Genomic DNA, 23,644 nt, shown 5'->3' with positions numbered 1-23,644 from the left:
AATTGCACTGCTGCCTGCTGACTCTCCAATACTGGATTTATTGGTAAGAGTGCAGGAACTGATGAGTGTCAACTTCGCAGAGACCTAAGCAACCTTACACTGGTCATTCAACTTGTTGGCGAAAAGGTGAGCCCAGCACTGTTTTTTCCACCTGAACTTCTTTCTGCACCAGAAGTCTTTCCGTGATTGCAATTGACCCCTTTGGTCTCCAGGGAGATTTAGACATGACGCAAAACACCATCCAAAAATTCTTCATCTTTGAATCATTTATCTTATCGCGTCATCCAGAAAAAGCTCTAGCTATGCAGCCAGTTCTGCCTGTTGCACCTTCTTTGCTCACACACCCTTGAGCCATGACTAACAGAAGATTACATTTGTAAGCAACGATGTCTGCGTGCATCTTAACTGCCTTCCACAGAGTGAGGGGTTATGGCTAGAGAGAGAAGTATTTCTACATGATCCAGGCTTTGTGACTGATCTCATTTATGGAATCTCTGGGTTTAAATCATTTTGTAAGCCAGGCCTTTTTACTTATATAACAAATACAGCATTTTTTAAAGCTGAGAGACACAGAACGTCCGTAAATATTCCTCTCCTAGCTCTACCTCAAGTAGTTGAACTTCCATCCATCCCAATGCATAGATTTCTTGTCAGTCAGCATTGTGGGGTGCAGTGATGAAGATAGTAGAAAATTTCCTTTGCATTTTAAAAAAGGGGAAGTTTTTCTATACCAATTAACCACTGAAAAAGAGAATAGATATTTTCATGTAATGGAACCGTTGTTTGGGGTTTTTGAAAGCGCAAAAGACATAGATTTATTTGCTTTTTGAAGTTCGTTCCTACAAAGATAGTGACTGGTTACATTTTCTTTTAACAATGAAACATATGGATAAATGAGAATTTTGCTCAGATGAAACATCAGGATTTTGGCATTTCAATCTAGGCAATAGTCAATAGATGATATTGCAGTGGTCTCTCTGGACATTAGTGCTCTTTGCTTTATTGCTGAGGCCCTGATAACCCTCCAAACCAGTCATTCTGCAACCCAGAAAATGATGAAAACCCAGAGCACAAATTCAAGGCGAAACTTGCCTATGATAATTCTGGTGAATTTTGAGGTTCTTCAAGTGACAAAAATGGGAGTTAAGCATGTTTATGCACTTGTGAAAAGGAAATTTCTTATTTTTTGTCACTTAAGCATTTCTCCTCAGAATCCTCAAGCTTTTTTCAGTGTTACTGTGGACGTTGGAGAGCTACAAACTCTCATCACAAACATTTATTGTTTCATCACTGATAGAGGCATAGGTAATATCATAGAACAAGGTACATCTGCAGAGAATTGGGGATTACCACAAGAATTTATACATTGCTAATTTAAATGAAATTTGATGAGGGATTCCCAAATGTTTTGGAGAACGCAACACATTCAGCGCAGATCCTTGTTCATTTTCTCATTGTTCTTGGAGCTGAGTGGTAAAGAACAAAGGACTGCTTGGAAACACTCTATACCTGAAGAAATGGGAGAGACTTACTGCAAAATTTGCATTCAGCCACTGCCCACAATCTACATGGTGTGCAGACTCCTTCCTCTGGGGCTCTGGTACCCAATCATGGAAAATACAACAGATGGGTAGTGGCTTTAATATAGAAGAATACAGGGTGGAAAAAATGAACCACATCTTAAATATATAGTACACTGCAGCTCTGTGAATGAAGACATGTAGTTGTAGGCTTTCCACACTCTCTAATGAGAAGGCTTGCTGGCAGGATCAGAGCTTTGAAGTCAACCCACGAAACATCTGATGGAGTTCCAGCTCCTGTTTACCTCCTGCGGCTTAGCGGTAAAGTTTACTTTGTACAAGATGGAGGTTTAGGAAAAGGGTCAAATGGTGCTTTCCACCACCAGCAGCAGTGGTTGCATGCGCTGCTGTACCAGCAGGACACTGTTCCACTGTCCCACAAATAGATAGTTGCGTGGGAAGCGTTGCGCCATGATTTCCCAGACATGCTTAACATCTCTTCATCAGCATTTTGTAGTTAGATACCTGCCTTCATCTGGAACAGTGTCAGACACTTCTATGCGTGAATAGATTTCACACAGGTATCCCAGGTCAAATATCAAAGCTATTGGACATCATGTCCTGTTAAGGCATTCTTGTTTGCATGCAACGAGCATGCAAGACCAAAATAGCAGGGACTACTTTGCATATTCTGCATGAAATAATGGTTCATGGAATCATATCACTTTAAAGTCAGCATTTCTCTAGTATCTTACTCTGTATAGTAAAATTATCTTGGTTTATGAATGTTGTTGGTAAGCAATACTGGTCACAGATTCTACATTAGATTATACACAAATGTTTACAACCAGCTGGGATACAAGTATCCGATATTCACAAGGTGATGTATCTGGGTGTGAAATCCTATCCAGGATAATATGAGAGCAACACCTTTATCGATGGCAAGAACCAGTGCAACTGAGAGAAAGCAGAAATGGGGAGAGATGTAGAGAACTTTATTTTCAGGACAGTTCAGCAGTCCTTGGATACCCCAGGCATGTGGATAGGGGATTTGATCTGCTAAACGATGAAATGATATACACAAATTCCACAACAGGATGAGGAAAACATACCATTTGCACATCTACATCATTCCATGGCCTGAAGAAGCGCCTTTTTCCATGGGAATAAATTTTCTTTTCACACTCCCTCTGGAGCTGAATCAGTTTACATTGGCTGAAGACTTGACCTTGTGTTTTCAAATCACACACCTGCCAGTTCCTCACATGGCTTGGCAGCTTGGGAAGAGTGTTCCTAAATTTTATTTTATTTTCAAAAACTCGGTCACTAACGATATGGGCACAATATTTGCTATCACTTACACTCCATTTCTGGACCACAATACATCTGATTTCACTAGCTGTAAGGACTGGGATGAATATCCCCATAACTTCTATGTTAATAACATATTAGTCTACCCAGCAATTGTGTAATTTGGTTAGCTATGGAAATCATACTGCAACGATTGTCACGAGAATGAGGAAGAATGATTACTTTTAACATCCAGTTTGACGGCCAAAAGCAATACCTTTCTCCTCAGAGATGTTAAAATTATACAGTGCTCCACAGGGCTGAGCAGCCCTGAAGGGCGTTTCAGGTTTCCAAGTCCATAATTTGTTGAAGTAGCTCAGTAGCTAACAATACCCACAGTGTTTTGGGTAGTGTGATTAGTGTAGCAATAAGTCCTTGGGCATGAGTACATCTGTAATAATTACATTCTATGACCAGAGAGACACTCCCAAACACTATGTCTTGTGCACAGAATAAATTGACTAGTAAGTATTTGCATGACTTGGCCAGTAGCATATGTCAAAGTTTAAAGATGCCTGGATTTAACTGCACTAATATACAGTCAGGATGATAGAGCTGACTTAAAACTCCAGGGATAAGGAAGGACTGAAACATAACAGAGGTTTGGAAACTCTCTAGAAGCTTCTAAAAGCAAGTTCAATAAACACCTATCAACTGTAATCTAGACATCTTTGATCCTGCCTTAGGGCAGCAGATGCACTAGACAATCTCAAGGCTCCTTCCAGCCATGCATTTCTGTCATTTCTAATCAAAGCTAATTAATGGCTACACGGAGTCGCAAAAGAATAGAAATCTGCTCAATGTATCTGTTCAAAGCTGTTACAAGATCTGTCGGTGGGAGTAGATTTTTCACAGAATCATAGAATGGTTTGAGTTGGAAGGGACCTTCACGGTCATCTAGTTCCAACCCCCCTGCCACAGGCAGGGCCTCCTACTACATCGGGTTGCTCAAAGCCTCATCCAACCTGGCCTTCAACACTTCCAGGGATGGGGCATCCACAGCTTCTCTGGGCAACCTGTTCCTGTTCCTTACCACCTTCAAAGCAAAGAATTTCTTCCTTAGATCTAATCGAAATCTACATTCTTTCAGTTTAAAGCCATCACCCCTTGTCCTGTCGCTACATGCCCTTGCAAAAAGTCTCTCTCCAGCTTTCTTGTAACAAGAAAAACAACAAGCAAAAACACAGCAGGGTGGAGTTGCTCCTGTCTAGGGGCACAGGAGATACATAAATGCCCTCTGGATATGTGTTCCCGGATCCTTCATATTCATCATCATTCATGAGCACAGAATGGGTACCCCGCTGCCAAAGCCCTTACTTGTCTTTGGACCCTGGAGGCTGTTCTGCTTCACAGGCAGCAGTCAGCTTTTTCACATTTCCCACTGGTGTCTGGAGGCTGGCTGTGGGCTGAGCACTCTGCTTATTTTCGGCCAACAGGCACTGTGCTCAGCACTGCTCCGGGCACAATATTGTATTTCTCACAGAAGACCAGCAGCTCACTCCACTGAGCAAGATCCAGCTAAGCCCCCATGTAGATATCACATGATGATTGCATTAATATAATCTGAAAAGATTATTTGGGGGAACTTTACCCTATTATGAAACTCTGGCTTGAGACAGCCTTTCCCCTCTGCCATTTAGTAAGGCAATTTCTCCCTTGGCAGGCTGAGGGCTGTGGGAAAGGCAGGACTGGTTATTGCCCAGCTGTATTTGGGACTGCTTCGTGCTGACAGATTGCAGGGGAGAACATGGCCAGGCAGCAGAGCCAGCTGTGCTGGGAGCACTTAGAAAAGGAGCTGTCAAGGGTGTGAGCAGAGGCAGAGACACGGCTGCTGCTGCAAGGTCACAGGCTACAACAAGTGCTGTGCCAAAAGCTAGCTGCCTCCCAAGGGGCTGCACGAGAAAAGAAGATATCCATCAGGATGGATTTCTATGATTCTATAAGGATGTGATTCTATGATTCTATAAGGATGTAATTCTATGATTCTATGATTCTATAAGGATGTGATTCTATGATTCTATAAGGATGTAATTCTATGATTCTATGATTCTATAAGGTGAAGAAATACCACTTTTCAGTGCTCATGGCCTGAGACTAGATTTAGAAACACGATCAACGCTGAAAGTTTCACTTTCACGGTATCACTTTTAATGTTTGCATTCTGCCTTGAGCTAACTTTGCACGCCGTTTCCCCTCGGCGCGAGGCAAGCGGCGACAGCAGGAATTTACACAACAAGTCTCTGCCACTTTTACTGAAACTTGGCACGGTGCATTCGGGTTGCACGGTGTTTCGGCCGTCTTCTCCAAGTTGCGGGGCCACAGCCCTTCTGGGAAGATTCTTTAGCAGCTGTGGATGCTGTGTCACATGGTGCTCATCTTCTCACTGAGTTGGGTACTCAGTTCTTCCCTGGTATTAACTGGTCAAAAGGCCACAATTTGGCCCTTGAAGTCACAAAATCAGTCCGTACATTATGAGTAGTAAAGTGAAACGCCTACCCTATACACAACTGTTTGTAGTATTCACTTATCTTCAAAGAGAGTTAAACTCTACTTTACAAACCAATCCAACATGTGTTTCAAATCTCGTAAAGATGGAATACTTACATTTCCAGAGGAGTCAAGACCTCCAGAGGTACTGCTGTAGAAAACCTAAACACTGATTTGACTCTTGGGGAAAGCTTTACCCCAAGGGCTAAAAAATAAACCAGAAAAGGTTCAACTGGTACACTTCAAGAGAGGCTACTTTGCAGGATCTATGGGACCTGTTGTTTCCTAAGTTGTCCTGTGAACTTCTGCCATCTACAGAGCTCCAAGATAGTTTTGCATTACTCCCTCACTTGACTGGTGCAGTTTGGAAACAGTCTAGCTTTTCCATACACTTACTGATAGCTTTGAACATTCTGGAAAAGCGCTACTGAAGGACCTCTATTGTATATAGAATCATAGAATCATAGAATCATAGAATCTTAGAATCACAGAATGGTTTGGATTGGAAGGGACCTCAAAGATCATCTAGTTCCAAACCCCCTGCCATGGGCAGGGACACCTTCCACTACACCAGGTTGCCCAAAGCCTCATCCAACCTGGCCTTGAACACTTCCAGGGATGGGGCAGCCACAACTTCTCTGGGCAGCCTGTGCCAGTGCCTCACCACCCTCAATGTAAAAAATGTCTTCCTTATATCCAATCTAAATCTCCCCTCTTTCCGTTTAAATCCATTGCCTCTTGTCCTATCTCTACACACCCTTGTAAAAACAGCTTAAAAAATAGTTTAAAAGCTGTCTGTTTTGCCAATAACCATTATTGCAATCACAGTCGAGTTTCGCCCACTTCCAGTTCCAGGTTTTTTCCTTCATGCCATTAATCCTCTTGTCATAGTTTATGAGATTGTGGCAGTAGTAAAACTGTTGCCATGGCATGTACCAGAAACATCCTGGCTGCATCTCTTATGCCATGCAGGGCTGACCACACATCTTCACGGCTCCTGCGCTCATGCAACGCAGGAACAGCCCAGTTTAGCCAGTGCTAATTGGAGATCTTTGTTCCAAACCTCCCCCTCTATTTCTTTCACTTTCAGGACTAAGCTCCTGCATCCTTCACTGGTATTAAGTGCAGATTCATCCCCCTGCTAACCCACAGCATCATCGGAAACTCCTCTTTTAACTCAAGGGTGCCAAAAAAGATGCACAGAGGATTGGCCACTGTGTCCTCAGTTCTGAGAAAAGTCGGGAATAAAGGGAAGTTTTTTCCCCTGTGGCATTTGCCACTTCATCACAGGAATCCCTGTCGCTGCATTTTCAGAAACATTGTTGATTTTTGAGGTTGCAGTGCTCAGAACTTCCCTGGGGAATGCCAACACTGCATGATGGCAGCTTGGGGTAACGAAAGCATTGTCTGATAGGCACACCAGGCTGCCAGCCTGCAGAAGGGAAACCCGGACACAGCCTGGAGAACTGCTGCTGCAGCTGTACTACCCCTTCAGATTAGACAATCAAGAGCAGTTTCTTGGACTCTTTTATTGTCCTGCTCCTGTCTGTTCTTGCTCAGTTATCATTCACCTTGTTTCCTAGACGTTCTGATCCAAAGCGCCCCAGGTAACTTATGGTGCAGAAGCTACAGTAATCACAAATGAAGATGATGAGCGTGCTTTACACCCAACTATATGGCGAACAGCTAATGTATATCTTAGTTTTCATGAGTCATAAAGCATGTTGCAAACATTAGCTTGTTAAACATCATGCAGAATCACTCTGAGGAAGATGTTACTTATGTTGAACCAGTAAATTAGCAGTAGCATCTCCCTATCAGCCAGCAGCAAGTTTTATTTTTGTCCCACAGATTAAAAACCTTCCCAGGTTATGTTTAGCTGTGATTTCCATGATCTTTACGCTGCCCTTTATAAAACCTTTCTTCATTTCTCAGAGCATGGAGAGAGCCCTGTCTTTCAGATCTGCATCTCAGATTGTTAAAATTCACCAGACAGCAGCAGATGAGGTAGAAAACACGTTTCTTGGAAGCTCATGGTTATGGTTTTCCACATCAGTAATTCCAATGGGGTGCTTTAGAGGACTTTTCTCCTGTTCCTTGAGACTGAAATCACCTGATTTATCCCCATATAAAAGGCAGCCTTCTTTACTATGTAAATAATTAACCCTCTGTGGAAACATGGGGGTTTGTATCCTGTTCCTGCAGACACCGTGCCTACAAAATTCTCTTTGGAGTCATTTGAGAACTTAGGGGGTCTTAGGGGAGGTTGTCCAGAGAGATGGTGCAGTCTCCATCCTTGGGGGTATCCAAAAGCCATCCAGACATGGTACTGGCCATGACTGCAGGGGGGCCCTGCTTGAGCAGAAGAGGTGGACCAGATGACCTCCAGAGGTCCCTTCCCACTTCGACGGTTTTGTGAGCTTTTCAAATATGAATGCAGAAGAAGTCCGGTTAGAAAAGGCCCCAAATCCTGGCCTCCTGTATATATAATTACTGTTGCAATCGACTCCCTTTCTAGATGTGTCCATGCGGGCAGTATCCTGTCCTTTTCCCTGACTGAGTATTCCTACTGTTTTCATCAAAAAATAACTAATATAACTAATAATATACTAATAAAAACTCACATAAAATGATGCAGGGCTCATGAAAGGTGTGCCACATCATTCTTCCAACTGGTAAGATGACACTGTAGACCTGGGCATACACCTAAATAAATAAATGAAGCCAAAGCTGCTTCTAGGATAAGATTTTTATATAATGCAGAATAGCACAAAGGCAGATCCAGTACACATCCCTGGGGAGAAAGTGATACAGTTATCAGTAAATAGGTATGTTCGTTGTAAATAATTTTCTCTTATTTGGCAGGAAAGAGAATTATTACTTGCTACAGGAAAGGGAATTATCATGGCCAGGTCTCCACTGTGCAAAGAATTTGCCACAGCTACAGAATGCAGATAAGGAAAAAAGTGTCTCTAAAGCACCTCTCTGCTGACCAGGACCCAGCTGGCCAGGAATCAAAAAATACAGAGCAGGGGCTGCTCTGGTTTTACTGGCAGTTACTGCAAACAGTTGCAGACAATTCTTCTCAGACAGCAGCGTGCCAATTCCACCTTTGCAAGCCCAGGAAGGTGCTGTACTACACTATGTGGCTGGGCTGGGGAACTGTCAGAAAAACGTGGGCATCAAGGAAACAAGATGTTATTCATATCCAGTGAATTTAAGGCAAAATTTTCTCCTATTCGGGATTCAGATCTGTGTGTGCAATTCCAGGAGCCGAGCGGCAGAGCATCCAATTGATGGGTTGTAAGCTAAACTGCTTGCAGTGTTTACTTCGAAATGCAAACCAGCTGTCAAAAGATTAAGAATGCATTGGGAAAAAAATGCTATTTCTGATTTTCAACCAGGTGTTTCTCACACTGTTAGAAAATGGCCCTGATTTTAAGGGGAGCAGAGTTTGCCAAAGAAAAGAATGGTATGGGTAGGATTGTGCCTGATGAAAAATAAGAAAGGGCGGTCAGCCATAAACACCTCTGTGAGAGGAAGAGACCTCCTCACAATGACAGCTCCTGTAGCAGCTGCTGCTATGGTGCCCTCCTCATTGACTTCCACGTACGTCTTATGGACGACGTTTGACAGCACCAGAGATTTTGCAAACGACATTGCAGAAAGATCAGCTTTTGATTCAGTGAAGACGTCAGTCATCCCCATCTCTTGTAGTACCTCGTTGAGGTTAAAGGTGCCTTCAAGCTTGAATCGAGGCAGGTACACCTCCACTCTTGTCTCAAACATGTGCTCTGAAGAGGTCCACAGCATTAAATTTTCGTAGGTCATTGTGCTTTCAATCTAGAAAACAGGGTGAAAAAAGAGTTTAAAACAGGTGGGCAGGTTGGAAAGTTTAGATCTTTACCCAGCCTTAATTCAGACAACCAGCTTTCAGCCATATATAGTGATATATAGGGTCTTACCTGCTCCAGCCCACTGGTAGATCCATCAGCCACGTCACCTGGCAGCAGAATGATCATGCTCAGTGATTTCTGAGCATAAGGGAGTTCAAGGATCTGAGCGCTTATCTCCTCCACGTAGCCTAATTTAAACATGCCTTTCTGATACATCATCTGCACAGGTTTTCTCTCATTCTATTTAAAAGAAATGTATACAGTCACTTCAGCAATACAGCTCTTAACATTAAAGTTATTAGAGGTATAACACCTGTAGTCAGAGTTTCAGTGGTAGTTTTTGTTAGGCTAAACATTTTTCTTTGTTTTCTTGCACCTATAGTGACACACAAAACATCAGATTTGTCATGCATAAATAAAGGGCATAATTCTCTGGAAAAAAACAAAACAAAACAAAACAAAACAGCAATTGATCAGATGGTGAAGTTGCTTAACAGTGTTACACTTCCAAACAGGCTGATGCTGGTGGGATTTGCACGTCCTAGCTTGGACTCGTATAAATAAGAAACAGCACTGCCAGAATCAGGCTGTCATTTATCAGACGGATTGTTTAGAGAGGAAGCACTAAATGGGATAAGAGCAAAATGATAGCCTTTCTCAGGCGTGCTCCTCTGGGTCTTGTTTTCGTGCCTTTTTTGTGATGGGGTTGTTTGAAAGCTGTGTAAAGACTCAAGTTCTCTTTTACAGTTAGCTACCTTCTTAGCTAACTTCTAAAGCAGTGAAAGAAGAATTTTGGTAAATGACATACTTTCAGAAAAAAAATCCTGCTAGCATGGATTAGCTTATGAAGAAAAATCTATCTAGCTTCTCTCTATCCCATAGTTTCTCCTAGTGCAGCAGTGCACCAAATGTTCTCAGCTATAGACCACTGTCAATATCCATATTCAAAGATATATTTAAGGTCACAAACAAAAGTACTCGATACAACAGCTTCTTACTCATGTATTAACAATGGACTGCAACACAATAACTAGAAATATATGTTTTTCTGACCTTTCCCTTTGATCTGTGAGGAACACTCAGAAGAGATACTATGCCATACAAAGCTTTGCAAGTTAAGATCAGACCTAAATTTGTTGTTTTCTTTTAACTCTCATCTTTAAGGATGAGAGTTAATAGATTATAGGCACAAGATATGGAAAGAAGACAAAACTGAATTAAATGAAAGTCTTTTCTGATTGATCTCTAAGGTCTTTTCCAACCTAGAAATCTATGAAATCTATGAAACATCTGTTAGGCTTAAATGGCACACACAATACTTGGAGGAACGTACTTGTTAAAGAGCTAACTTTGCAACCATATTGACGATACCTTAGTTAAATGATGAAGGCTTTGGTGATATCCCCATAGCAGGATAAAAGGGCTAAAACTTAAAATTCATTTAAAATAAACCTTCCGATGTTGCAAATAATACAAATAAACCAAAATACCCTATAATAAATTTTCCTTTTTCAAATTGCAACTGTATATTTGTAGTTTGTTACCATCTCACCTAGTTTGTTTGGTCTGTTTGTTTCGATCTCTCAAATGCACAGCTGGTGTTAAAATGTATTGAATACATCAACACCAGGGTGACCCTCTGGAGCCTGTATGAAATGGGATGTTCATATTTGCTTCCATCCATGACAACTACCTATAATGACTACTACGTTCAAAAGTGCTAATCAAGGCTAACACTTGTGTTTTGCCAGTCACCAAAGCAGAACTCTTCAGTTGTTGCAACTTCTGGGTCTCGCACGCTTTTTCAGTTAAGATTATGCTTTTCTGTCAAAAACTCTTCTGCTACCTCTTCCCAACAGGAGAGGCAGCTTAAGTTCCCAGCACACCCACACCTTCTTCAGGGGGCAGCTGAGCCCTGGACGTTGTGCTTCCATGTAATGTTTGCACCATTACTCACGGTATCTAGGGTAAATAATGTTAAGATTTAAAGAATGCAGATGTACCTGATTCAGTTTAAAATCTCTCTGTACCGTTTTTTGTTCCTCAAACTTGTGTTCCCAGGATGCTTTGAAGTAGATTACATTCACCAGCACCAGCAATGCGTGTACGCCGATCACACCAGGAGCAAAGAGTTCCTTGATTTTACCTAAAGGAAATTTTGGAATACACAAGTATTTACTAGTTGTCGTTAAGACTCTGGGATGAGTCTCAATTACTTGACTACGAACTTAGTTTTGGAGAAACTTAGAAATCCAGTTCTTGGTTTATCCAAAGGACAGGGACAATACAGTCAAACAAATGGTAGATTCCTCTCCACTGTTACCAGCCAAGGAGGACAGGGGAGGTTGGGGTCACTGGATCAGATGACTGCCAGTGTCAGTGACCATAGATATGTGTCAGGTGACACTAACCACAGGGAAGGAGGCAGCACCATTAATCTCATATTTCGTTTTATATGAGGGCATCTTTCCCTTTGCACCAAGCACAGCAGCTGACCAGCTGTAAAGCTCTTGACTTTCTACACAGAGGCTGAAGTAGGAGTTGGCAGATCCACAGGCTTCATACAAGCACCCAGAGCAATGATGGCTCCTAACCCTGTGCCAGGTGGCTTCTGAACCTTCAGTCCTCTTACTGGGAGCCAACTGAGGTTAACAGCTCTTTCCCGCACCAGTCACAGGCCGCCCTGCCAGTATAAGGATAGGTTTGGTCAGGAGATGGGCAACTGAGAAATTACAGAAGCCTTCAAACCTATGTGCGTCTCTGCCAGGGAATTCTGGTTTATGTTCAGCCAGAAGATTCAGAAAATTCTCATCCTGCTGCTACTGCAGCTTTGGCAAAACTAAAGGAAAATGGCATATATCATGTTTAGTCTAATCAGCAAGAGCCAATGGCCTCTGTTAGCCTGTTAAGAGCAAAAGCTGGTTGATTGTCGCTTGTGATAGAGAGTCTTACTGCTGGTCACATCTCTTTTCTTTGTAGGCATCGCTCTACATATAACCAGATCTTCAGTCATCCTCCCTCCTCACCCAGGTTGTTCCCAGTCTCACCATGAAGCTCACAGCTTCCATCCCCGCTGTCCTCTATCCGCATTTGTGGCTGTTCGTGGAAGCAATTTGTCTGGTCAAGTCTTATAGGAATTACTGCAATTATCATGCCAGGCACAAGGGCGGGAATACAAAGGTATTTGACAACAAACACACCTTTAATTCAGAAATAATTTAGCTGATAACTTACTCTAATATGTCAAGAGTGGATGGGAAAACTAACTATCTTTAAACAACGTGGGACTGAACACCCAGAAATGTGAACAAGTCTTTGCTTTTCATACCCTGGAATTTCTTTTGTTGAAGTAGTGGAAGTAGGCAGTGATAGTATGGTTATTGGTTTTGCTTTGGTTTACCTTGTGTCTCACTTTCAACCCAAGTGTTAATTTTTGTTCTGGCAGCTTCAATAGCACCGTGAAAGTCCACTGTTTGCAGCATTGCTCCATACAGCTGCTTAGTGCACGTTAGAAATTGCTGTAAAGCAAAATAAAGATTATGAATTGGTTAAATCTATTAAGCACTTACTCCCTTTCAAAAGAAATCAGTGGTCCAGAACTATTTTAGAAATGGTGAGGGATCTGTTGAATCCATAAGACAAAACTTCATTTTGGAAACATCAACAATCTGAAGTTTATTCAGAGAATCTTTGGAGAAGATATAATTATTCTATTACACAGGCAAAAAAGTAAATAAATATAAAGAAAGCTACAAGACAGAGTCTTTCCATGGAGGACTGCATACCTGAGGTCCAGAAAAAAAAAAAAAAAGAAAATTAGAGAAGATGCAAGATGTTTAATGCTTAAGTATCCAAATTATTCAACAGAAATAATTGACAGCAAAGTGAAGATATGACTAGCAAACTATCCACAGTAGATAATCTAGAGACCACTCTGTCATGCAGTAAAAAAGAAGTAAGAAGTTCAGCACAGCAGCTCTAGCATGAAACTGTAGAACATCTCAGGTGATAAGCCCTCTCCAAGCTTACTGCTGCCCCAGTCGAGCCACTTGAAAGCCCAGCAGTAAGCAGCTTACAGACAGCTTGAGTAAGTCATTTTTGGCTGTATCACACCTTCGGCTGAGTGTAGGCATACGTCAAAAGCAAACAGGCTTCTGCTTTATTTTTGCTCTACAGCCATTGATATCCACAGGATGGGGTTTTTTTGGTCTCTTTTCTGCCAGCCCCAGGAGATAACAGCTCCAAGAAGCATATCAAGTGCTCCAAAATACATACAAGCAGGGCAACGGTGAGGCTCACTGTTACAGGGAAGCTTGTGGTCAGGGCCACAGCAGCTAGCAGGCACAGGTAACTTACCTGCTGGAGTTCAAATCCTTGTTGTATGAAGAGGTTGTTGGCCAAGGTTAAAACATAGTTTTCACCGAGGTTTTGAAGATGTAAAAGCAGTGCCTGGAATGCTTTATGGTTAAGGTCTCCATCCTTGTTACACTAGGAATATTACAGACACCACAATTACAATGATTGCTCCATATAGCTTTGGTTGTTAATTTGCATCCTAATTAGATTACACTATAGGGCTCATTCCTGATTCCACTGATTTTCGAATCGACCTAGTCCAAGCTTTGTAGCCCGATCCTCCTTCAGATGAGATCACTGAAGGCTTTGGTATTGATTTCTTGGAAGACTTGGCCCTTAATAAGGTAACACCTTATATCAGGCATTTCCAGGTGGATCAGGCAGACTTGGTGCATGGGATTCTGACTCCCTCCAGTGGCAGACTCCAGTGCTTTATAACTAGTAACCTACCAAAGGCTCCTGTGCTCCTCACCCCAGGAGGTACCTGTGAGAGGGACGACTGCCTTTCCTGGCTTCGTTCTGGGGCTGCACTCTCAAGGTCAGATCCAAGGCTCGTTCTTCCTGCAGCTCTCCTGACATGGAGCACCTGCAGTTGAAGATGCCAAATTATTTTAACTGAGATAAAGCATTTTCCTTGTTTAAAAGATTTGCTATGCTGTCCTGGATAAATGGTGCAGGTTTAGATTTATGAAAGATATTTTCTCAGCTTCAATCAGGCTGAAATGACAGACTTGAAATTGTTCATATATTTGTGTCCAAATTCACATTTCTATATTAGCAAACCAAGAACTTCCATTTAATCCCTCAAAACGTTACTCTCCACTACCTCAGAATGTTCACATTTGACTTGTATTTTTATCGCTATTGTTACCTTAAATTTCAAAAAAAAAAGTTGCCTCAGGGAAGAGACAAAAGTAGCTTTCTGTGAAAACACCAAAACTGAACTTTTTGTAATCATTCTTAATCTTTGTATCAGCTTAGGAAATATATCAAAATCACAGTGCTCTTAATGGAAACCAGTCCTTGTTTCTAATGTGCAAATACCTCACTGAAAAATTTCCTGCAGCTTCTCCATTATGATAATGTTGGGTCATACATAGACTTAATCTTTTTTGTTGTGGATACTGGATCCCCATTGCTTTCCTAAAATAAGCAAGAGTCTCTGTGCATTGGGTTTATATGGCAAGGTTATGGTAGCCAGGGGGCTACAGAGGTGGCCTCTGTGCAAAGAGCTGAGGGGCCGCCCCCATGTCAAACAGAGCTGGTTCCAGCCAGCTCCAAAATAAGTCAAGTCTGTTTTGCCACGACAGTAATTGGTGAGTGATGTCCCTGTCCTTATCTCAACCTACAAGCATTTTCATGTTATTTTCTCTCCCTATCCTTGTCAAAGAAGGGGAGTGAGAGAGTGGCTGGGTGGGCACCTGGCAGCCACCAGCCAAGGTCAACCCACCACACCCTGGGAACCTCATGAGGAGGGCGTGTCTACCTTGGCTGTGGGTGACATGGCAGTGTTGGGATATGATGGATGAAGGTCTACCAGTACAGAGCCAGCTACTGACAAGAACCTCCACCTTGGGATTATTGGTCTTTTACTGCCCATGGGCACAAACAAGAAAAGAGAAGAAAGACTGTAGAAAGCAGAACTTGCACTGTGAGGAGTAAAGCCACAGTGATCAGAGGGGTGGTCTTCTTCACACCCTCCCTGCCCACCTGGGTCCCTGTGCACTCTGCAGGTGAGACGTTTTGACTCTTGGATGTCAGAAGTGATAAGTGAGGTAATTCTTCCAGTCACCCAGGTGCAATCACTTCAGGTTTCTGCAACTGTCTCCCCACTATCCACCTAGACTCACATTTTCAGGATTCTCAGAGCAACCATGAGAGGAAACACTCGCCCATAACTTGGAAACAAAGTCTGATATTCTGGCAGCAGGTTCGGGGAAAGCCAGAGTGCCCCGCTGTGGTGTATGGCCTCCTCTCATTCAGCTCTTGCTCCATGCTCCTGAGTCTTCATGGGGCGTGATGCAACTCACACAAGCAGATGGCAAGGATCCTAGAGCATCAAGCACAACTGTGAAGGCAGGATCTGCGCTTGTACTTGTGCTTGTTTCCTATGACACCCTCACACACGTGTCGTGCTAGGATGCCCAACATTTCCATTAGGGGAAGAGCAAGCAATGTGGAAGCATCTCGGCATGTTTCATTAATACTTACTTTCTCTATCTGAGCAGCAGTGGTGTTTTTTGCACCTAGATGGACGAGGGCCAGGGCAACAGAGATGCTCATTGGAGAGAAGACGATGTTCATATCCTCTGCATTTCTGTTGAGCTTGTTGTAGAGATCAAGGCAAAACTCAGTAATTGGTCTAGAAATGGACCCCATCAAGAAGCAGCTGCTGACTGGGAGCACAAAAGAAAGAAGAAATTTAATGCAGCTTGTTGCCTAGCTAGATCACACTGTGCAGCATTTGTCTGCCCTGAGATTGGCCCATTGCAGATTGCTAAATAATAGAAGTTTGTTAAACTCAGAGAGTTTGAAACACCCAATCTTGCGCACATCTGTTGGTCCATGCTACACAGCAGGAGCAAGGACACAGCAGGTCTGGAAGAGGGACCTATGTTCACAACAGGAATTCCTCAGAAAGGACCATTTTTTTTGTCTTATGCCATGGTGTATCTTATTTCAGATCATGGAATTGAAATCAGTTAACTGTGGATTAACATTTTGCTTCTCCAAACTGATTTGATGCGTACAGTTATATCAAATCTTTCCTCTTGTAACAACATACTATTAGTGACAGAAACTTGTTGACAGAAAGTATGCCCGCATATAACCATGTCTGGTAGCCAGAGCCGTGGTACAAGGATTTCAAATAGTGAGCTTATAAAAATAAAATCCCTACTAGTTAAACGTTTTCATATATGAAAAAGGGTCATTAACAGCTATGGAGACTGAACTACATATGGAAATGAACAATTTGAAATACACTATTTTCCTCCTCGTGTGTTTTCCAGGAGCCACAGATTCAGGCAGGATACACAATTGAAATTTCCAAGCCAAGCAATAGCTTGACAGCCCTGGAAAGAAATCTGTAAATTCCTGCTCAATGATAAGACAAGATCTGTGTCACTCTCTTCTTTTGTACTAGATACATAACAGTCTGATACCTTTTCTGTGGATCATTTACATTAAATCTACTCTGCCAAGAACAAGTTGGGACTTATCTGGGGAAAAAAAAGAAAAAAAAAGGAAAAAAAAGGAAAAAAAAAAGGGAAAAAAAAGGGGAAAAAAGGCAAAAAAAGGAAAAAAAAAGGAAAAAAAAGGGAAAAAAAAGAAAAAAAGAAAAAAGGAAAAAAGGAAAAAGGGAAAAAAGGGAAAAAAGGGAAAAAAGGGAAAAAATTGAAAAAAAAAGGAAAAAAAGGAAAAAAGGAAACAAGGAAAAAAGGAAAAAAAAGGAAAAAAAAGGAAAAAAAAGGAAAAAAAGGAAAAAAAGGAAAAAAAGGAAAAAAGGAAAAAAGGAAAAAAGGAAAAAAAGGAAAAAAGAAAAAAGAAAAAAAGGAAAAAAAAGGAAAAAAGAAAAAAGGAAAAAAGGAAAAAAGGAAAAAAAGGAAAAAAGGAAAAAAAGGAAAAAAGGGGAAAAAAGGAAAAAAGGAAAAAAGAAAAAAGGAAAAAAGAAAAAAGAAAAAGAAAGAAAAAAGAAGAAATAAAAAAGAAGAAAAAAGAAGAAAAAAAAAGCAAAAAGAAAAAAGAAAAAGAAAAAAAAGAAAAAAGACAAATTAAAAAAAAAAAAGAAAAAAGAAAAAAAAAAGAAAAAGATGTTTAGAAACTCCTTTGCTGTCCCTTAGGAGAAGAATTGTAAACCTGTTGTGTGGGTACCAGTGGGACTGCACGAGCTTTTCTGTAATCATTATACCCAAAAAATCCCACATCACTTTCTGTGTCCAGAAAAAAAAAAAAAGCAAACCATACGCTGCTGCCTACTTGCAGATATAGAGATGAGTAGCTCTGGCCTGCGCTGCAGAAATGCACCTTGTTTGGGGGCAAACACAGCCCCAGGACGGCGAGAAGGGCCTCCCGTCCCCCCAGCACAGCTCTGGCTGGCTCTGGCCTTCAGCCTGCAGCGGGACAAGCGTGGGTCGGGCCCACAGCAGGTGCCACAGCTCCTCTCCCTGGGACAGACGGGCGAGCACACAGCCAGCTGGTCATTCCCGCTGCCCACAGAAAGCCATGGCACAGCGGGCGCTCTTTCGCAGCCCCGTGCCCCCTCAGCTGCTGCGGCCAGCAAGGCCAAGTAAGGTGAGGAGCTCCAACCTGCGTCACCAGAAGGCTAAGGGTGGGAAAAGGCTCATGCGAACCTGAACTTCAGGATTTTGCATCAGCAGAGCCCTTGTACGGCCTGTCCTGTGCTGTCAGTGTCCAGCAGCCCCTTTGAGAGGGGTCTAGAGCCTTCTTGGGAAGGGGCTGCCTGGTGCTGGGGATCTCCATCCCCTCCCAGTCAATGCCCCCTGCCACCCCTTTCACCCACTGAGACTCCAGCTCTTCCACCACAGCCACAGATCCACCCCATACACAGAGCCTGCCCTTCACAGCGCTTCCTTTACTCCAAGAACTACTCAAAAAGCCTTGCCTGGTCCTGGAGGAATGCAGGGCACACGCTGCCTCTTGCGTAGCCACGAGCCAGACGCAGACTTTGCATGAGCAGCTGGAGCTCAGGTGCCAGAAGCCACCAGGACACAGGGAGCTGATGAAGCTCAGTGGAGGGGCAGCGTTTGTCTGCCCAAACCATCTCAGCCCACAGCCAGTGCCAGGCAATGGGAAGGTACCCATCCCGCAGGAAAACAGGCTTAGCCCACAAGGACAGACTGCCGAAAAGTCAAGTTGCTGAACACATGAAGGTGCCACGTGTGGCAAACGCAGACGCTTCTTACCTTTGAAAAGCACAGCAATAATCAATGCTTCGCCATGTTTCTGGCTGATGCTCTGTGGAAAGACCCTTTGACGCTGGAAAAAAAAGTTCCTATATATTTCCTACTGAGACATTTGTTTTACTGTGAGGTCCAGAAGTACTTCACATAAAGACCTAATACAAATGGGCAAAACAGAGAAGTACCCAAAAGCTTCCCTGAACAAACAAATTAAAGATGAGTTATATCTCATTAATTCTGAAAACAGCTGTTCTAGCTCTGCTGTTTCTGTCTTTGTACGTGTCTTTCATTTTCCTTTTAATAACAGTCATTTTACCACAAGAAAAAAGACATTGCACTAGATAATAATTTCTCTTCTTCTTCCACCTTCATTACCTACTATCCAGAACCTTCTGAAAACAAAACTCCTAGTGCTTCTTTAGTGCTGAAGTTTGTATTTCTCCACTTCCACACCTCTTGAAAGATCTGAAATAGAGCTGCAAAATCGTTCGCAGCAAATGTAGGTCATGAGGTGTTGTATTATAGGTGTGCCCAAACCTCAGAACGAGTCAAGGAGGAAAAAAAAGAGTTAATAAACTTCCTCAGCAGGAAAGCAGCACCTCCACCCCACCCTGCAGGGAGAGAACAGACTGCCAATTGTGGTGGAAGGAGAACCCAGGAGCTGGGAACAGGTTTTAAAAGCGAGTGTTTGGCATACTGAGGTGGCTGCTCCCTTAGAACAAGCAGTAGGTTGTCCTCAGGGTGACGTCCCGGTGCAAATGCCACGGCCAACTCCATGGTTGTGTGAGTGTGAACTACTTAGAGAGCTGTCCTGGAAATTCAAAGCAAGGGAGGGGAGGTGTGGGCTGGTGGAGGAACTTTCTTACTGCAGAATGAAAGGATTTAGTGAACTTTCTTAATCTAAACCGTGGCGGACACAAGCATGTGAATGGTTCCACAGCATAAAGCCATGTGTGTAATCTGTGTAATTGTTCAATCAGTGAGAGTTTTGGAGTCTCGTGGAGGTCAGAGAACACCTACCTGATGGACAACAAATGGTAATGTTACTTTTAAAAGATCTTGGAGCGGTAAGAAGATATAAGATCAAAAGAAGCGTTCCAGGAAGATCACAGCTGCTGTTCTGCACTAGCCACAGTATCTGCACCGAACGTCAGCAATAGTGCAGAGACAGCAAGCAGGATTGGGGCTTTATAGCTCATGAAGGGAGGTGCTTTGCATGATGGTTCAGTAGCTTTTAACATAGTCCAGCAGGTGGAAATTGCTGGCACTGTCATACATGAGCAAGAAGCTACCCAGGGAAAGAGCTTCCTTCAGAAGAAACCACTGTGTACCAGAGATCTTGTAAAGTTGACAAACCTCTTTCATGGCTATGTGAAAAGAACACCACTCCTTTTCTATAACTATTCATGGTCTGTTCTCTCTTTACAGTTTGTTTTCATCTAAGGGCAGACGATATCAAGACAAAAACTCTCAAAGAATAAAAAGCTGTGCTCAAAGCTATCATAATTAATAGGTGTATTAGATGATATTATGCAGTCAACAGCAGGAGGCAGTAAATAAGGTGGGGAGGCTGAGAGCTGTAGCCTTGTTTTTAAGGTAATTCTATATTTAATACAATGTAAAGCAAGAAAGAACCTGTTTTCCCTGATGCCACATGATAATTCCCACAGCATGTTTTACTTATTCAATCTGCCTCCCATTAAGGTGCTTTAATGCACATTCATTTCTCCTACACAAAGGAAGACAGAATTGACAGAAATGACATGTTTATCCTAGAAAAGGAGCACATACAGATAATACTGTCTCCTCACACGAAAACTCTATGATTAGTAGAAATCACTTTCTTGTTTTTCATGATCGTTCATACAAAAACACATTTCCAAGTGTTTCTGTGCTGATTTGGAGTGAAAGGGATGAACAGCACATAAGAAAAACGACATTTCCTACAACACAGAAATTCGAATCATTCCTGTGTGATGCAAAACATTTCCAAAGCAACATGCTTTAAATTAAAAACCAATACATTTCAGTACAAAATAACTTTCCAAGGAAGTGTTACCAAGTTCATTTTCTAAACAGCTTCTCAGGCTGCTACTTTTATGCCCAAAAGGGCTTTTTCTGACTGCTTTTGTTATTTTGCATCAGTACCTCCAGGATGTACCTTCTGTACCTCTTCCTAGGCCCATTATTCCTGCATAAACAGACGTGGATGTACTAATATGTTGACAGCGAAGACTAGCATCCCCAGTAACAAAACCAAATCTGAATACCACTCCACCCTTCCTATTTTATATAGTCATTGTTTAAGAACATAAACAATCCCCTGGCAACCGGGATTAGGGTACAGGGTACACGCCTAAGCACCCAGCCAAAGAATTGCGTGCCCTCTCTCTCGTCTAATGAAAATATCAAGGCATTTTCTTGTGCCATGGAAACCTGAATGAAGAGGGGAATTTAACCTGTATGTCTCACTTCACAGGTGAGTTTGCCCAGGTCATCAGAACCATCACTTCACGTGAAGCCCATTTCTACCAGAGGGGGTAAAGGTGCTGTGAGAGAGCCTGCCCTTCAGCCCTTCTGGAGATAAAGGCAGAAAAGCATCCACTTTCTGGTACAAGTCACTGAGCTGATCTGTCCTGTGGCAATTAAAGCTTTCTGGACGGGCAGAGAGGTCCTGGGGAAATTTCAGATCCAAAAGCCTGTGAAATTTAGTCAAGAATCTTTAGATTCATAGCTTTGGACATGTGTTGCTGAATTCCTCATCTACGTCCCACTGAAGACCAGCTCCCTTTGTGTGAGCTCTTGAGCCACGTGAATTTTAGCAGGGTGTTCTGCTGCCTGCAGCCTGTAAAGGTATCTCCCCCTCTGTCCAATCTGTAAACATGATGTTTACTTTACCAACCTGTCAACTACTTTGGATCTGCCAAAAAAAAAAAAAAAAACCCACAAGTTATGTTTGGAAAAAAAAAAAAAAGGAATTGTTTACCTTCTTCCCGAAGAGGTTAAATGAAGAGCGCAACAGCTGAGCTTTGGAGCACGTTCTTGTGAATACTGTACTACAAAAACACTCTCTTGTGGGAAAGTTCAGCCTCTAACCGATTGCTGATGATAGCAGCATGTTGCAATTTAATGCCATTAACACGAAGTTTTCTGCAGAAGACTGGGAAACCTATATCTAGCAATATGCTAATAGTATTTCTCTCCAAGCTGCCCAACGAGTTTGGCAGGCAATATCTGCTGGCAACATCTCCTGATTGCCATGCCAGGTCACCCTCAACTGGAAAATCAGGCGTTAACCCTGGAGATCCATGACTGTACTGCTCTTTCAAATTGGCTGGGGTCTGGCCCAGACACAGGAGGGTGCAGGGTTCACACCAGGGTTCAGAGAAGCCCTTGTTTGGAGCTGAGCTCGCTTGCAGAGATGGAGCAGATGAATGGGAAATGCATGAGCTTTATGTTGCCTGCAGCCATCTCTCTGGCTCGGGTAAGGAGTCAGCTTTATGCGTATGGAAGTAGCTTAATTAGAGAGGAAGAAGTATTTCCGTGAACTGTACCAGGAATCTCCAGCCAGGGGGTATTCTTTTAAATTGTTGGAGTTAAGAATAAAAGAAGGCCAGGAGTGGTTGATCGCTTAGGTTATGTCTCCAGCATAAAGTGAGATGGAAGTAAAGAGGTGGGAAGCACGGAGCTGCACCAGCACAGTGTTTGATCTCCCCTAATCAGCACTTCTGAGCTCAGGTGCAACATTGGGTGATGGCAGCTGGACTCAGGGGTGAAAATGAAGTCCTCCAGGGTTGTATGTGGCTTTGCAACCCCGAAAACTTTCTGTCTTTCCTTTCTCACCTCTTCTTTCTTCCCATGAAACATAAAACTGGCTTTGGATTCATAGGATATTTGAGGGATCAGACACGGCGAGGGAAGAAAGGAGGAAAGAGGAAGATCTCCCAGCACCCTCTTGCCCTTCCCGCACTTCCCTTCTGGTGCTGAAGCTGGATCACTCTCTTCCTCAGGCACAGCTCCCACCAGCTTTGCTGTTCCCTGCTCCTCTGCCAAGGTCTCAGCCCAGCTGCTGAGGCTCCAGTGCTCCAGTGCCCCTCAGAGAAGAGGCATTTATAAACAAAGCAAGATATGATGATAAATTGAGCATTCTTGGTACCCCTGTTCTTTTCCCCATTTTTTCCTTCCATTTACCATTCCCTTCTTTGTTTCTGTTTTCCCTTCCTGCATGTTTCTGTAGTGTTCCTTAGTCTTCCTCCTCAGTTTTTTCTATCTCTGTTTTTTTGGTTTTTTTTTTAAATTTAATTCTGCACACAGCCTTACCACGTATCTTTTCTTCTTCTGCCTTTATGAATCCCAGTCTCTTTTCAGGGAGTCCAAGTATTTTTGAGTATCTTTCAAGACTTTCCTTCTTCCAATCTCTGTGCTTTCTCCCTTCCTCCTACATCAACATTGTTCCTCCACTGATTTATTTCACTCGCTCTCTACATATATTCCCTCAGAACTTTCTTGACATCAGTTTAACTGTTTTGCCCCAGGAAATGCCAATGTACGTGCAAATTCTGTCTTTTCTAGGCCCTTAGGACAGTATTTTCAGGGTTCAAAACCGTGCTGCTTTTCCAGTGGTGCCAAATGACCCTACGTAGCATTTCTCAAGTTTCAAATCCAAATGGCTCTTCCCCACAAACAACTTTTGTTCCCACAAGACCCTAAGACGTATCCCTTCTCTTCCACAGAGTGCTGGGAGCAGGAAGTGGGCAATGACTACGCAGCTGAGCAAGTGATGCGATGACAAGGCACATAGCACTTCAGTGTGCAACCGCCTGCCAGAGCCAGCCACGGCTTGCTTTTTCCATCAGGGCCATCACCCATCACTGGATAGTAATGCTCTGTTGAAAGGTAAGGTGGAGCAGCTTGGTGATCTGAGCAAACCCTCAGCTATGATCACTTTCTCCGTCGTAACCAACGCCTTTCAGCACGTAAGGGTTCCTATATGCAAACTCCCACACACGTTTTCCCATGTCCTCCCATGCAATCTCAGAGGCCGGCATGGGTGGGACTGAACAACAGACCGTGTTTCTCACACCAGCAGGAACTTTACTTCTGCTTCACACGC

At 42.8% G+C, this 23,644-nt stretch overlaps 1 protein-coding gene across 1 annotated transcript; it reads right to left on the bottom strand.

The window, feature by feature from the left end:
* Positions 1 to 8,795: 8,795 nt before the first annotated feature.
* Positions 8,796 to 15,997, bottom strand: LOC104381090 (serpin B12). The gene is made up of 7 exons (XM_009988733.2): positions 15,821 to 15,997; positions 14,094 to 14,195; positions 13,610 to 13,741; positions 12,654 to 12,771; positions 11,257 to 11,399; positions 9,323 to 9,493; positions 8,796 to 9,200 (listed from the first exon to the last, which is right to left on the bottom strand). Exons 1-7 carry the CDS (start codon positions 15,986 to 15,988, stop codon positions 8,796 to 8,798), a joined length of 1,239 nt encoding a protein of 412 aa, XP_009987035.1. The 5' UTR covers positions 15,989 to 15,997.
* Positions 15,998 to 23,644: the final 7,647 nt, after the last annotated feature.

Source organism: Tauraco erythrolophus, chromosome 3 (genome assembly GCF_009769465.1).
Source record: "Tauraco erythrolophus isolate bTauEry1 chromosome 3, bTauEry1.pri, whole genome shotgun sequence".
In the NCBI taxonomy this organism is placed as follows: domain Eukaryota; kingdom Metazoa; phylum Chordata; class Aves; order Musophagiformes; family Musophagidae; genus Tauraco; species Tauraco erythrolophus.
This window is presented reverse-complemented; position numbering and strand designations above follow the sequence as displayed.